Consider the following 14,258-nt stretch of genomic DNA (forward strand, 5'->3'; position numbering starts at 1 on the left):
GCTTTGGAGGCTCTTCGTTCCAACGCTGTTTCCTTTTCCTGAGAAATTTATTTCTGTCTCTGGTTTCAGTCTGACCCCCTGGGGAAGATCAAGCTGGGAAAGCTGTCAGCACCATCTACCTTTTCTGAGGGTCTCTGTCTTCCTCCACTACACCCCCAGCATTCTCACTTCTCCTTTGGCCTTCCCCTTTTTTCTGGTTCATTACGCATTTGGGAAAGTTGTGTTTTTGTCTTGCCACTGAGTGCCAGTTCCTTCTGTGTGATCAAGTGTTACCATGTAGTTTTGGACTTTGGCCACTTCCAAATTCCCGACCTACTTCTCCCATACAGAGGCTGTGATTTTTTTCTTCTTCTTCTTAATTCATTTGCATTTGTGCTTGACTGTAGCAGACTGTAGCAGGCTGTAGCGAGTGGAGCTGTGGCCCATGTTGGGGTCACCTTTGGGCAGCTCTGGCCAAGCCCACAGCCTCCTTAGCCTCTCTACCTGCAGACATTCTCGGGAATGGGCCCTGGGGAATGAATGATTCAGGAGTGACTTTCAGTTTATGAGGATAAATGTCCCACGTTCCTTGCCTTTGGTGGGTGAATCTGAGGTGTGTTTTACATAGTATCTCAGGGCCCCTGTTGGGATTGAGCCCTAGTTGCCCCAGCGGTAACATGCTGTTCAGTGCGTTCATTCACTGGTATCATCTCCATCTACTCCCTGTTTTCCATTCCTACTCCTTCCCTCTTTCCTGGGATCTCTTCCCAAATAAACTACTTGCACAGGAAAGCTTGCAGGGTCTGCTTTAGAAGGATCCAGATAAACTCAAGAACTCACTAAAACCTTGCTTATCCTCTTGCCCTCGGTAGCTGCGGCTTTTAATGGAACTCGTGACACCCAGGACTGGAAAACACCCGATCATCCAGTTCACCTCCTGCCCACCCCAGCCCCAATTTATGGCTGGATTCCCTCCATTACGAACCTCCTCTGTGTCGCTCCATTTCTACAGTTTGTATTTTGAACTCACAAACTAGTCTAGTGATTACCAGCTCCATACACCAATACCTAATTTCTGGGTGGAAGTACTTCCGGGCTGGGGATGGCTTCCTGAGTAAGCAGAAGGGCTGAGAAAAGCAACTTGGGATGGGGAGGATGAATAAGCTAGAACTGGTGTTGAAAACCCAGGTGGCCACTTCCAAAGATGGGCACCTTCCTTTCCTAGTTGTTCTATTGGATGGAAAGCCTAAAATGGCTGCTGTTCGTTCGGGTATTGCTGATGACAAAGCAATATGGCCCAGCGTTGTCCCTAGAGATCTCTGCTGGTGTTCGCTCAGATGGGGCTGTGAGAAGACTTTGTGACCTATGTGAGATAATCTTAGATGTTAGATGAACATATTTGGTGTTAATGTGCTTTATCGTCACCCCTTGTTTTTGGCAAGTGGTAGTGGACTGCCGTCACAGTCATGAAACAAAGTTTCCTTTTTTAAAAAAAAAAAAAGTATTTGTTTAAATAAAGGAAAGTGAGTCAATTAAAAAAATCAACTAGTACTTGGATACCACAAAACATTGTGAGATACTGAAATTTGAGAAACAGCATCAGAGAGTGTGGGTTCAGGTGTCTCATGCAGGGAGCATGAATGTGCTTTGTCCTTCTTGCTAATGTCAACCATTGTTTATGACCTTTAAACTCTTGTTTCAAAGAAGGGTGGGGATTTTCTTATGATTTAACAAGATATTTTTGGAAACCAAAGCATACTCCTGACTAGCCTGTGTAAGCAAGACTTTTTAAGCTGGGTCAACTGATTGCTTGACTAAATGAGGAGCACAAAAATAGACTCTCAGACTTAGATTGAAATTCCAGGTATTTGCTTCTGGAGGCTGCTGCTGCTAACCCATGCCCAGCCGCACGTAGGCAAGCGCGGCTCAGCTGCTGGGTGGCAGTGATTATTGATTGCTGAAGAACTGAGCTATAAATGAAGGAACCGAAAGCTTGGCGCCTCATCCCCAGTGCCTTCTTGGCTGTTGGGACCGACCTGCCACCCCAGGCAGGAACTCTCATTTACGGGAACATATTTATTTTTACATATCAATGATGTATTTTTGATGTACTTGATTAAGTATTATGGGTTCAGCCCCAGGAAACACTACTGCAGTTTATAAATAGTGAGTTCAGGAGTGTACAAGGTTCCTGGAATTAGAGCAGTATTTTTATTTTTATGTTTCTCTGTACATTTACTTTTTCAAAGACCACTCTCTCCCAAATATGTCTGCTTTTATTTCTAAAACACATCTTTGTATGACTTTCTAGAACCATCTGCTATGTTCTTTTCTCAAACACCTAGCTGTGCACATTAATCCCAGATAACAGCTATTCATTATATTCCAGATTAAAAACCTAAGTCCCCCATCAGAAGCCCAACCTTTCAGGTCCATGTTACTTTAAGCCAGCCTCAACTTACTACTTGGAATGAGGCTTTATTATCTGGCAGCAATACAGCCTCACAGAGATTGCAGCATTCATCATCTCATTTATTCAGGCTCCTGAGAGATTCCACTAAACCCGATGAAGCAGATTTTTATCATCAGTTGACCTCTTCTCTCTCCACTGCCTTTACAAATCCCAACAGAAATGGAGATCTTCACCCTTTTCAACAAACCGAAAAGCCATCAGAAGTGCCGGCAATACTACCCTGTCACCATTCCTCTCCGTGTCTCCAAGAATGGCCAGACAGTGAACGGCTTGGACGCCAACTGGTTAGAGCACATGAGCGACCACTTCCGGAAAGGAGGCATGCTGGTGAACGCAGTCTTCTACCTTGGAACGGTGAACGGTATGTTTGGAATTCACAGTCCTCGGGTGGCCCTTTGTGAACTTGGCTTCTAACTCTTGAAATCTTAGTCCCTCTTCAGAGCCTGCTTCATTCAGAAAGCTCTGCAGCCGATAACCATGCTGCATTTTATTTCTAATTAACACATCTTGAGGAACTTTCCATAAAGCCCAGGGCCTGTGCTCTCTAAACCTCTCTAGGAGTCAGCCAGGTATCTTCTGAAATGACAGAGAAAGTGGAGTGATTCTATTTCATCGAAGGTGGCCTCAGTCTCTGTTGGTTTTAAAGGCTTTTAAAAAGATTATTCCCTGGATTTGTTAATTACCCCCTGGGATTGTGCCATTCCAAAGTGCAAATTGTTTGTAGACACTATTACAGTTGAAGTAGCAGTAGCAGCACCTTGAAATTAACAGCAGAGAAATAAATTGAACAGCCTGGTTTCTGTAAGCTCCACTGAGACACACACTGTTCCCAGGTCTCCCAGCACCCAGTACGCCCTCCCCAGTAATGTGTTGTCTCTAGTGGTTTGCTGCATGGGATAGCACTATTGATGTCAGCTCTCCTAAGGCAGAAAGTCTGCCCACAGTGGGAAAATGTGTCAAACAAAGAAAGAGCTTTGGGTTAACGAGAAGGCAAGTTGAGTCACCAGGGTGTGTCAAATCTGGGAGGCAATTTGGGGAGTGGGACCAACGTGCCAGCACGTGCATATCCTGAGGGCTGCCAGTCAGCAGGATTCCTAAGTGAAACGTAACACTAAATTCGTCAATCCCAGCAAAACCTGGCAGGGGGCGTCAGCAGTACCGTGTGTTGTTGTTGAGCCGTTTTCTCTCAAGCATTAGCAGAGTCATGAACAGAGTTTGGATTCTACATTGTTTGCAGTCCTTGAAATGCCAGCAAGCATCCTGAGATCCTGAATTCTAAATGAATGTACTTTAAATCATCCAAAGCCTTAGAACATGATAGAGCAGAGACAGGTCTTAATTTTGCATGCAAGTCTCTAAGTATCATTGTCTAATGTTGACATGTTATCATAGTAGCAGCAGGTGTTGTATAGTGTAATGGTCCATAACCATTTGTTGAATGCATGAATGACACAAGAAAGGTGATTGGCTTGTTAAGAATACATCCAGAGCAGGGCTGTCCAGTAGAAGTGCCCGTGATGATGGAGGTGTTTGTTCTGTATCTGGGTTGTCCAGTATGGCGGCCACCAGCTGCCTGCGGCTACTAAGCACTTGAAATATGGATACTGCGGCTGAATAACTGAGTTTTAAAATTCATTTAACTTTCATTAATTTAAGTTTAAATAACTCTATGTGGCTAGTGGCTAGGGTCACTGGTCAGTGTGCACTTGGTCAGTGCAGTTCTAGAATATCATGTCTTTAATACAACTAATGTAGGGTTACTTCTGTGCCCTAGTGGCAAGGTGGGTAACCTCTCTCTACACAAGGAAGCCCTCCATGGGTACCTGCAAAGTTCCCCAAAGCCAGGGATTGTCAGAGTCTGGTTTGAGATGCATCATAAAACACCAGTCGCGGTACGTGCTTGGGGCCAACTTGGGACAGATGTTTACAGCCTGACTTACCAGTGTCAGGGGAGGCCAGGGAGGAACCTTTGGCTCCCTGTTTCCTGCAGGGACACCCCATTGCCTGTCTTGGGTTGTGGCAACAGTGGCTCCTTTCATCCCCCCTCGGTGCCCACAGATGCTCTCTGTGGCGGTGCATAGTTTTACATTCCTCTCTAGGAAACTGATGGTTAGTTGTTGAAGGTGTATAGGGAGGTGCTGGAGATAGTGGATACCCAGGTGGCCACTTGGAATTTCTTCCCCTCTTAGGAAAACTAGGTCATCAAAAGGAAGGTTTTCTCTTTGACCCCACTGCCTGAGCATGTCAGGGGCCCTAAGACCCCCAAGAAAGAACACCTGGAACGTTCACAAACCCATTTACTGTCCCTCTACCATCATGGTTTGGCGATCAGGGCTGAGTTAGCCCCCTCTACTCCCCGTCACCCCACTCTTCAACCTGGAGTCCAGAAACGCAGACAACTTAGACAGCTTTTTCTTCAGATTTGACTTGAGTGTTTGAAATACTGTTATAGCCTCCTTGGCTTTAACTGCATTAAATTCATTCTTCCTGCCCTGAAGACAGAACATGAAATTTCCCCTGGCAAGCACAACTGTGAAGTCCTCCACAGGGCCCCGGCATCTTCCTGTATGCAGCCCATATCTTAAAGCTCCACCATAGCTGTTCGTATGTATGTCAGGGAGGGCTGCAAAATTCTCATAACAAAATGAATTGAAACCCACTCTGATTTTAAACACAATTTCACCCTTTCTGTGTCTTTTGGGAGGGAGAGTGTGACCGGGAGTAATGCTTACTGGGTTAGGGTGTTTCTGCTCTGGAAAAGTTCAAGGTTTCCGTTGGCCAGGGATGAAATACGTGTGTGTTCTTTTCCCAGAATTAAGAAAAAAAATGGCAAGCTAATCATAATCATAAGAGGAACCTATTTCTAATGAGATAATTAGTGTCCTTACAAATAAATCTGGCAGAGCTAGAAGCACATCTTTAAGCTGTTTACCATCTGGAAAGGCACCAGTCATGACTCTTAAATAGAGATTTATACTCCAAAGTATTTTCCACAGAGTCATAAAGCTCATGAGAACTTTGTCCCATAAACAAGGTGATGTTTCAGCCCAAATTACCCAGTGCAGACTCCACAGCTTCTGTTCTCGAGGCATTACTCCCCTCCCCATGCCTCCCACTCCAGGACATAGAAAGACTTGTACATTCCTCAAGTTTGGGCTCCTGCTCATGGTCTCCAGGACTCCTCTCCCTGGGTCATTCATTACACCTTAGAATCACCAGGTGTCTTGGGCTGGGGTAGGCTCTGCCCATGAGCTCTGGCAAGCTTAGGGCACAGAGGAGGGGTGTAGTGATGACCGTGGACACCTAGCGGGTGCTTTGTGTGGGTGCTGGGCTCAGCAATTCAAACTTAGCATTGACTTCATCCTCGCAATACCTCAGTGAAGTAGGTACTGTTGTTATGCCTGTGTTATAGCTGTGGAAACTGAGGCACAGAGACATTATGTCATTGTCAAGGTTACTGGCTAGTAAGAGCAAGAAGGTGGCAGAAGAAAGAAGGGAGTAGGCAGACAAAAGGACCATGAGGTAGGCAGGATAGAAGAGGAAAGACGTGGCTATGCTGGCAGGAGTTGTGGCCCCCAGCGGGACTTTGGCGGCTCTCCTGGTGGGGAGAGGAGGACTCCAGGGTCACTCTAGGGAGGTGGCAGGACCCGATGGAAGCAAGAACGAGTCCAGGGGCCACATAGCAGAGCAGCCAGGCACTCAGGAACATGTCGGCCAGTGAGATGAAGGCCAGGCTCTCTATTATTTCTAGAGGATGGGAAAGACCAGGAGGAGAGACCCCAAGCTGAGCTGGCTGTTGTGGAGGAGTTGGGTGGGAGTCAGGAGTTCAGGGTAAGATTGAGGCTGCCCAACCCCGAAGACCCAGTGAGGACGCTGATTTTTCACAAGGCCTCTGGGCCTGCAGAATTGCTGCTGGCCATCACCAGCCACTGAGGCTGCTGCTGCCGCCACCATCTCTCTTGCCCTGCCTTGCACAGCATTCCTCTTGCTCTGTCCTATCCCCTGCCCCCAGCTACCCTCTTTGCCCTGCCTTCCCTGCCCCCCGCCCCTGCCCACTCCTGCTCCTCGTTCCTCATACCCTTGGCCTGTCCTTGCCCTTTTCCTACCCTGGCAGTCCTCCATCTCTTTGTTTCAGAAATGGCCTTTGCAGCTGATTGTCCAAACCAGAATCTACTCCAGCAACAGTCAGCGTTTGCGGTGACTGTATCCTCACTTCTGTTTTTGCCTAGAAGAGCCCTTTTTCCTTTCCCTGACTGCTTGAAAGGAACCTAGCCTCTCATTCTACAGAATGGCCTGCATGATGCTTCATCTGATCAGTGCTGACGGTGTCATTGATCTTATTTCTCCAACCTCTATTTCTCGTAACCTGGAAGTTAGTTCTAAGGCCTTGATAAATTAAGAATTATGACAAGAATCAATTCCAGGCAATGTGTTCTCCACGCTGCATCACATAGGGGTCACATGACACCCAGATGTCTCTCTGTTCCCACCTTTTAAAAAGATTTGGTCTCCCTTGAGACTTTCTCCAGTGCCCCAGCTGCATCTAAATTCAAGTTAACACTTGGTATTGGTATTTATACCACCTTTTTTGACACCTAGCGTATCCTCCATGACCATATATTTGCAAAGTACATATGTAAACCACATGTACATGGTTTAAATAAATATGTATTAAATATGTGGGGTGTGCATTTTATATAGACATATTCACAACCAACCCCCCAGGCAGGTCCTTCCTTTTTGTACTTTCTTAACATCACAGTGCCTGTATTCAGAAGGTGACTAATGATAATTCTGGATGATGCTCAACAATGTCAGTGGTGATGAGGGGAAAAGCTGATATTGGAGTGTTTCACCAGGAACCGGCAGGTTTTAGGGTGGGACTGGTAAAAGAGGGAGAATGAAGTAGTAGCAGGTGTTTCTGATAGCCACTCCCTTGGGACACCACCCATCTCCAGGAATGTCTGGCCTAGTGGTTACAGGCAGGGCTTCTATTTCAAAGAAGCCACTTAATAATGTAGGGGCTAAATTGCACATATGCCATTAAATGCATTTTCTCATATGTCCATAGGACACCTTTAAAAATTTTTTATTGCAGTTTAGCACACATGTAAAAAATTATACAGATCATAGGATACAGCTCAGTGGCTTTTCACACGGGGAGCACATCCATGTCACCAGCACACAGATCAAGAAATAGAACAGATCAAGCCCCTAGAACATGTCCCACGCTGTTTCTATCCCCCCAGGGTAAGCGCAGTCCCTACCTGAAACACTATTGATGAGTTTTGAACTGTATACAAACTTTATACACTTGTCATTGTGGAATTCATCCACATTTTTACATGTAATTGCAGACCATTTTCTCTCATTGCTGTGTGCTATTCCATTGTGTCAAATACACAGCTATATATATAACTTAGCCATTTACAAGCATATTTTTATTCTTTTATTGCCCCATATAGGACAGCATGGCATCTGTACAGATGTGGCCCCAAACAGAAGCCCAAAGCCCATCTCATTGTGCCCTTAATGAAATCTCATCCTAACCACCAAGGCAGAGAGAGTATGGTGCAGTGGTCAGAAAACACCAGCTCTGCAAGGGTAGAAACCTAGCCTGTTTAGCACCTACCTCCAGTTCCTCAAACAGGGTCTGCCTCATCATAGTAGTAGCTCAGTAAATGTCTATTGAAAACAGGTAGGTTTTAGGATCAAACAAATCACATTTCAGATCTGGTTTGGCCCTTGTATTTCATATGAACATGGACTAATCATTTAACTCGGTTGTCTACCCACTAAAAGGGAATGACAACTCTTACAGAATTTTGGGGAAGATTCAATGAAAAGCCTTGAACTGCACCTGGCAGAGTGCCTCACATCCAGCTAACACTGAATCAGAATGTTTCTTCCCTATCTGGTCAGTTCAATGGTGCTGCAACTTGCAAGCTAACCCTTTTCTAGCTGAAGAGGAGTAATATCTTTTCTAGATTATTCAGTGCCTCAAATTGAGAATATAGAAAGGCAGGCAGACCCAGAGCAGCAGTGAGTGTTCAAGAAGCAAGAGAAGGCAGCACCTTGCTCATTCTTTGGTTAATAGAGCAACTTAGCTGCAGGGTGATTGGGAAGCAACATGGCACCGTTACCTGGGATTGGTTGAGCAGTGATTACATTTGCCATGGGATCACATGTCATATGACTGCATGTGCAATTGTGCTTCTGCAGTTGGCCAGTGCCAATCCTGGAATCAAGGTGGTGCCAAGAGCACTGCAGCCTCTGATCGAGAGAAGGTGCCCTCAGAGAGTCAAGAGCATCTGTTATGCCAGCTACTCCAGGGTAGACAATCTAGTCCAGTCTAGCTTGTTTGTTTTTAACCCTGCAAAAATAGACCAAATGCATTGACCGCTTGTCATGGCATGCACATTCAGGCTAGACTTTGGCAAAGCATAGCACCCTAGGGCTGAGCCTGAAGGTTAGCTTGATAGACAGAGTCTTAATGTCTCAGAGGCTGCAGAAGAGTGGTTGCCTCATAGAATTTACCTCTTGAAATAATATGACAAATCTCCTTTTCCCACATCCTTCTTGTAAGTCATAAGCTTGGAATATTAAGGTGGCCTTTTACCAAAAGACCAGCATCAAATATTTATACAGTACGAGGGCAGATAGCTTTTTGTGCACAGTAGGGAAGCATCTTCGCTTTAATAAAAAATGCAGTGATAATGGAATGTTTTCCGTAGATGGAGGGCAGTTTAACCTTTTTACATCGGAGCCTTCACTCTAAGATAAACCTATTTATACCCAACTCGGTGCACATTATAGTGAGGCTGAGCCATGAAGGCAATGAGGAGACAAGGAGTGGACAAGGCCGTCAAAACAAGAGACTCTTTAAAAGCCCAGCTGTCTGCTCTCTGTGGTTCATTGACTTTTTTGCTGTTACAGATAACCAGATTTTGACAGCCATTCTGAACTTCAGCCTCATGGTTAAGTAGGTGAATCAATGCTCTGGATTCAGAATACTGGAGGATTAGGCTAAGGTGGGGAGACTGAGAAGCAGGCAGTGGATGAGGTGGGTGGATCTGGGTGTGTTCCTCCTTCATGCCTCCAAGCTAGCTGTAGCTCTCCCTGCTGACTACACAGCCCCACTCCCAGGCCTGACTCAGGAGGAAGGAGAGGAAGCCCAGCAGGGGATGGAGAAAAAGTCTGGATGGGCTGTGAGTGTCCCCTTCCTTCATCTGGACCTCAGCTCTGCCATGCTCGCCATGGGCAGGCTAAACACCATCAGATAATTTATGTTGAATTAGGCACTTAAATACTTAAAGCACATGGCAGGCACTTTTAAAGGGCTTGGAGGTTTTCCATTGAGAAGATCTGTAGGTAGAGGCTTTGGAAATTTGATACAACATATTTTTGTAAAAGTCTTGAGGAAATGTGTGCTGTGTTGATACAATCCTGATGGAATCATTGAGTGTCTTCTGGTCTCAAGCATGCCCAGGTCAGGATTTGGGAGGGCTTTACTCAAAGGGGTCTCTTAGGGCATCCCTACTATGATAGGGGCTCCAGATGGACTCCTGGAGTGTTACCCAGAACTTAAAAAGTGAGCTGGACTATGGTCCATACTCACTTTGACCCCAAAATACCTGTGACGTGATTTAGCTGTACAGCAGCTGTTCTTCCTTGATCACCTATGAAACATGTCTCTTAGGCCATGGAATAAGCACATGGGAGAAACTTCAGCAAAGCAGATGAGAGAGGCAAGCTTAGCACCTGCCAAGGCTGTTTGATAACAGACTCTCAGGATAAGAAACAAGAAGCTGGAGTGTGTTATTGGTTTACCCATAGGGCTCTTACTTGAAATGGAGAATTACCTTATGTTGGGATAATATCAGGATAAGGCTGCTGTGCTCATTACCCTTACAGCCATGGTTTTGTTGAACCGGTTAGGCCTCCCTATTATTCTGGAATAAGGACCCATGCTAAGCAAAGTACCGTGGTCTTGTTTTTAGGTCTAGATTGGGCATTGTGTCAGTCAGCTATTGCTCCAATAATGCTGTGTAACAAACCACTTCAGAACTCATTGGCTTACAATGGTAACATTTTACTCTGGTAGATTTTGGGGTTGGCTGAGCAGCTCTGTTGAGGCAGACCTGGTCTCACCTGGGTTCCACTGGGGCAGCTCTGCTCCATTTGTCCTTCATCTCCCTAGAACCAACTGGCTAGCTGGGGCATGCCCTCTCAATGTAATGGCAAAGACACAAGAGGCCAAGCTCAACCACACATGTGCTTTTTATGCTTCCGCTTGCATTACACCTGCTAATATCCCATTGGCCAAGCAAGTCAGATAAACAGAGCCCTAAGTGGCTGGCCTCCCCACCAGTCAATTTAGTCTTAACTACCTTCTCTCCTGATTCTGCTGCTCACCTGGTCCTTGATTGTCCTTCGTTTACTCTGCATGTCAGGCTGGCTGTCCCTTCCTCCTGGAACTCTCAAACCCTGCACATCCATATTCCTTGCTTGCTTAGTTCACTTGAAGTGGGGAGCCCTACCCTGATGCCTCTTTCAAAAATAGCCACCACCACTGTGTCCACTTTCACTCTCCCCTTGGCCCACTTGGTATTTTTCTAGGATTTGTCACCTCTGACATGGTGTTATTGTCTTCCTCCTCCACTGCAAGGTAAGCTTCATGGAGGCAGGGACTTTGTCTTGCTGCTCGTGAGATCTCTAGTGACTACAGGACTACTTGGCACATAATAGATTCCCAGTAGGTGTCATAATGAATGGCTGGAAGGTTATTCAGCGTAAACTTGAACTCCAGTAACATGTCACTCACCCTTCTGAGGCCCTATCTTCCATTTTTAGACTCCTCTAAGGAAAGTTTTTCTATTTAGATTATACTAATATCCATCTCCTCATAGTTTTACAAAACTCTTTGATTCTAGTTATGCCTTCAAGAGCCTTGTAGAGAGAAAAAGGACATTCTCTGTCATCTGTGTTGTCCATTTACTTGTGTTACACCCGATTTAACTTGTTAATAACCTCACGGAAAAGGAAGGATATAAAAGAAAACTCAAATTGTATGTAATTCCACCACCTGTAACTGCTGTTGTACATTTTGTATATTTCCTTAAAGTTTGTCTAAACCGTTTTAACATAAAAATCCATATTGAGCTCATGTGGCAGTTTTATATCCTAGTTTTTCTCCATAATATTGTATCTAAAGCATTTTTCTGAATCATTAAATTCCCATGATATTTTTAGGGACAGCCTAGTGTTATACAGAAATCTCCAAATTTAACTATTTTTCTATGGTTAAATCTTTGGATTATTGAACACTTAGATTAAGTCTTGAAGTAATTTTATAAGTAATGCTTGTAGATGGATATTTGATGGTATTGGAGGTTATTACCTCAAAATAGACAAGAAGGGTAAGCTTTCTGGGCGAAAGAGGATGGACTTTTTGTGGCAAGATCCTGCAAAATTGTTAAATTGCTTTCTAGAAAGACTGTACAGTTAAAATTCCCTTAAGCACTACAAACTTTCCCATATCACCATACCTGTACCAGCAGTGAGAATTTTCTTTTCAAAATTTGTCACCTTGCTAAATAAAAAAGAAGTTGAGGCCTGGAGCAGTGGCTTATGCCTGTAATCCCAGCACTTTGGGAGACCAAGGATCACTGGAGTCCAGCAGTCCGAGACTAGCCTGAGAAATGTAGTGAAACCCCATCTCTACAAATAATAAAAACAGCTAGGGGTGGTGGCATGTGCCTGTAGTCCCAGCTACTGGGGAGGCTGTGGTGGGAGGATCACTTGAGCCCAGGAGGTTGAGGCTGCAGTGAGCCGTGATTGTGCCATGGCACTCCAGTCTAAGAGACAGAGTGAGACCCCATCTCAAACAAACAAACAAAAAAAGAGATTGCAATTGTTTTTCAATGTTTACTGGCCGTGGAAAGAGAAAGAGAGAGAATTAATTAATTGCTAGTTTATGTCCTTTGTTTCTAATGGTGTTTTAGTATTTTTAATTAAATCTGTAAAAGCTTTTTACATATAAAAATATTGAGCTTAGCCTTTATTTTTGTTATTGTTGTTGCAAATAATTTTCTTATGTTGATGACCTTTTGTTTATGGGGTCTTTTGGGAGCCAAAGCTAAATAGTGTTATATATTCACATCTGTCAGTCTTTTTCTTTGTGATTCTAGAAAATACTGGGAGTTCCAGGAACTCCAGTGTGATTCAGGGGACTTTCTGCATTTGCCTCCCTTCCTCCCCGTGGAGGAAAAAAAAAAAAAAAAAAAGGTCACATTATTACGGATTTGTCCTATTAAAAATTGTCCTTTTAAAAGAGCATATCATTGAAATGTGCTTTGTATGTGTGTTTGTTTACTAGGACTGTCATAAAAAAATACCACACACCGGGTGGCTTAAACAACAGACACTTATTTTCTCTCAGTTCTGGAGGCTAGAAGTCCATGGTCAAGGTTCCAGCAACTTCAGTTTCTGGCTAGGGCTCTCTTCCTGGCTTGCAGATAGCTGCCTTCCTGCTGTGTCCTCACGTGGCTTTTCCTCTTTACACATGCCAGGTGAGGGAGAGAGGGGGCTCTGGTTTCTCTTCCTCTTCTGATAAGGACACCAGTCCTATTAGACTAAGGCCCCATCCCACCCTAGTTAAAGGAGGACTAGGACCTCATTTAACCTTAATTACCTTCCTAAAGGCTCTGTCTCCAAATATAGTCACATTGCGAGTTAGGGCTTCAACATACGAATTTTGGGAGGACATAATTCAGTCCATAATATTATGATTGAGCAGTGTTTATAGCATTAAATCTGGGAACCAAGAGAGATTGTCTGTCCGTAATCCCACAGATGAGAGACCCAGCCCTTGAAAGAGTCACATCACCTTTCATGATACAGCCCAGCCCCAAACCACTTGCTTCTAAGTCAGTCTTCTTTCCCCAAATCCCTTATCAAAATGGGCCTAGGACATTTAGGAGCCATGTACCAAACAAAGGGGTAAAAGGTGCTTCCCTTAGTGTATTCTGTAGGGGCAAGGACTCTGCTCTGTATTTTTTTTTTTTTTTTGGAGACAGAGTCTCACTCTGTCGCCCAGGCTGAAGTACAGTGGTGCTATCTTGGCTCATTGCAACCTCTGCCTTCCAAGTAGCTGGGATTACAGGCGCACCCCGCCACGCCCAGCTAAATTTTTTGTATTTTAGTAGAGATAGGGTTTCACTGTGTTGCCCAGGCTGGTCTCGAACTCCTGAGCTCAGGGAATCCGCCTGCTTTGGCCTCCCAAAGTGCTGGGATTACAGGCGTGAGCCACTGCGCCCAGCCTGTTCTATATTTCTTTTTACCCTCATTGCCTAAGATAGTTTTTGATCATGCTATACATTTCATGTATACTTGTCGAATCGTACAGAGTTCAGAACCTGGTACATTGACTACAGCAGTGCCCAGGGAAACATTTCCAGTGGTAAATTATTTGGGAAAATTCCCTCTCCCCCACATTCCACCTCTTGACAAGAGCTGCCTAAAATGCTGTCTGGACAGCAGCCCACATCATGTGAACTTCCAAGAATCAACGCATCTAGAACACATCTGACAAGCTCAGATCTGGTGTGTTATATCTCTTCCCTTTAAAAAAAAAAAAAAACCCTTACCTAAATATAGTTTGCTTCTAAAAACTGTCTCTAAATGACTGTGTTTTACCCTGGATAAGTTCTCCCCAGTGCATCCTGCCGCTGGAGCATAAAAAGGAAGGTAAACGCGTGAAATCAAATGGTGATTGCTAACAATGAAATTTGGGCTCATAAATCAA

At 44.6% G+C, this 14,258-nt stretch overlaps 1 protein-coding gene across 6 annotated transcripts in view; it reads left to right on the forward strand.

Moving 5' to 3' along the window:
- RFTN1 (raftlin, lipid raft linker 1) overlaps positions 1-14,258 on the forward strand; it is a 204,481-nt gene that overhangs the window by 147,722 nt on the left and 42,501 nt on the right. For all 6 annotated transcript variants that reach the window (XM_023207354.2, XM_023207349.2, XM_023207351.2 and 3 more), the window contains one exon: positions 2,610-2,813. In XM_023207354.2, coding sequence (XP_023063122.1) covers positions 2,610-2,813 — 204 coding nt within the window. The remainder of the gene's footprint in view (positions 1-2,609; positions 2,814-14,258) is intronic.

This window comes from Piliocolobus tephrosceles, chromosome 2 (assembly GCF_002776525.5).
Source record: "Piliocolobus tephrosceles isolate RC106 chromosome 2, ASM277652v3, whole genome shotgun sequence".
In the NCBI taxonomy this organism is placed as follows: domain Eukaryota; kingdom Metazoa; phylum Chordata; class Mammalia; order Primates; family Cercopithecidae; genus Piliocolobus; species Piliocolobus tephrosceles.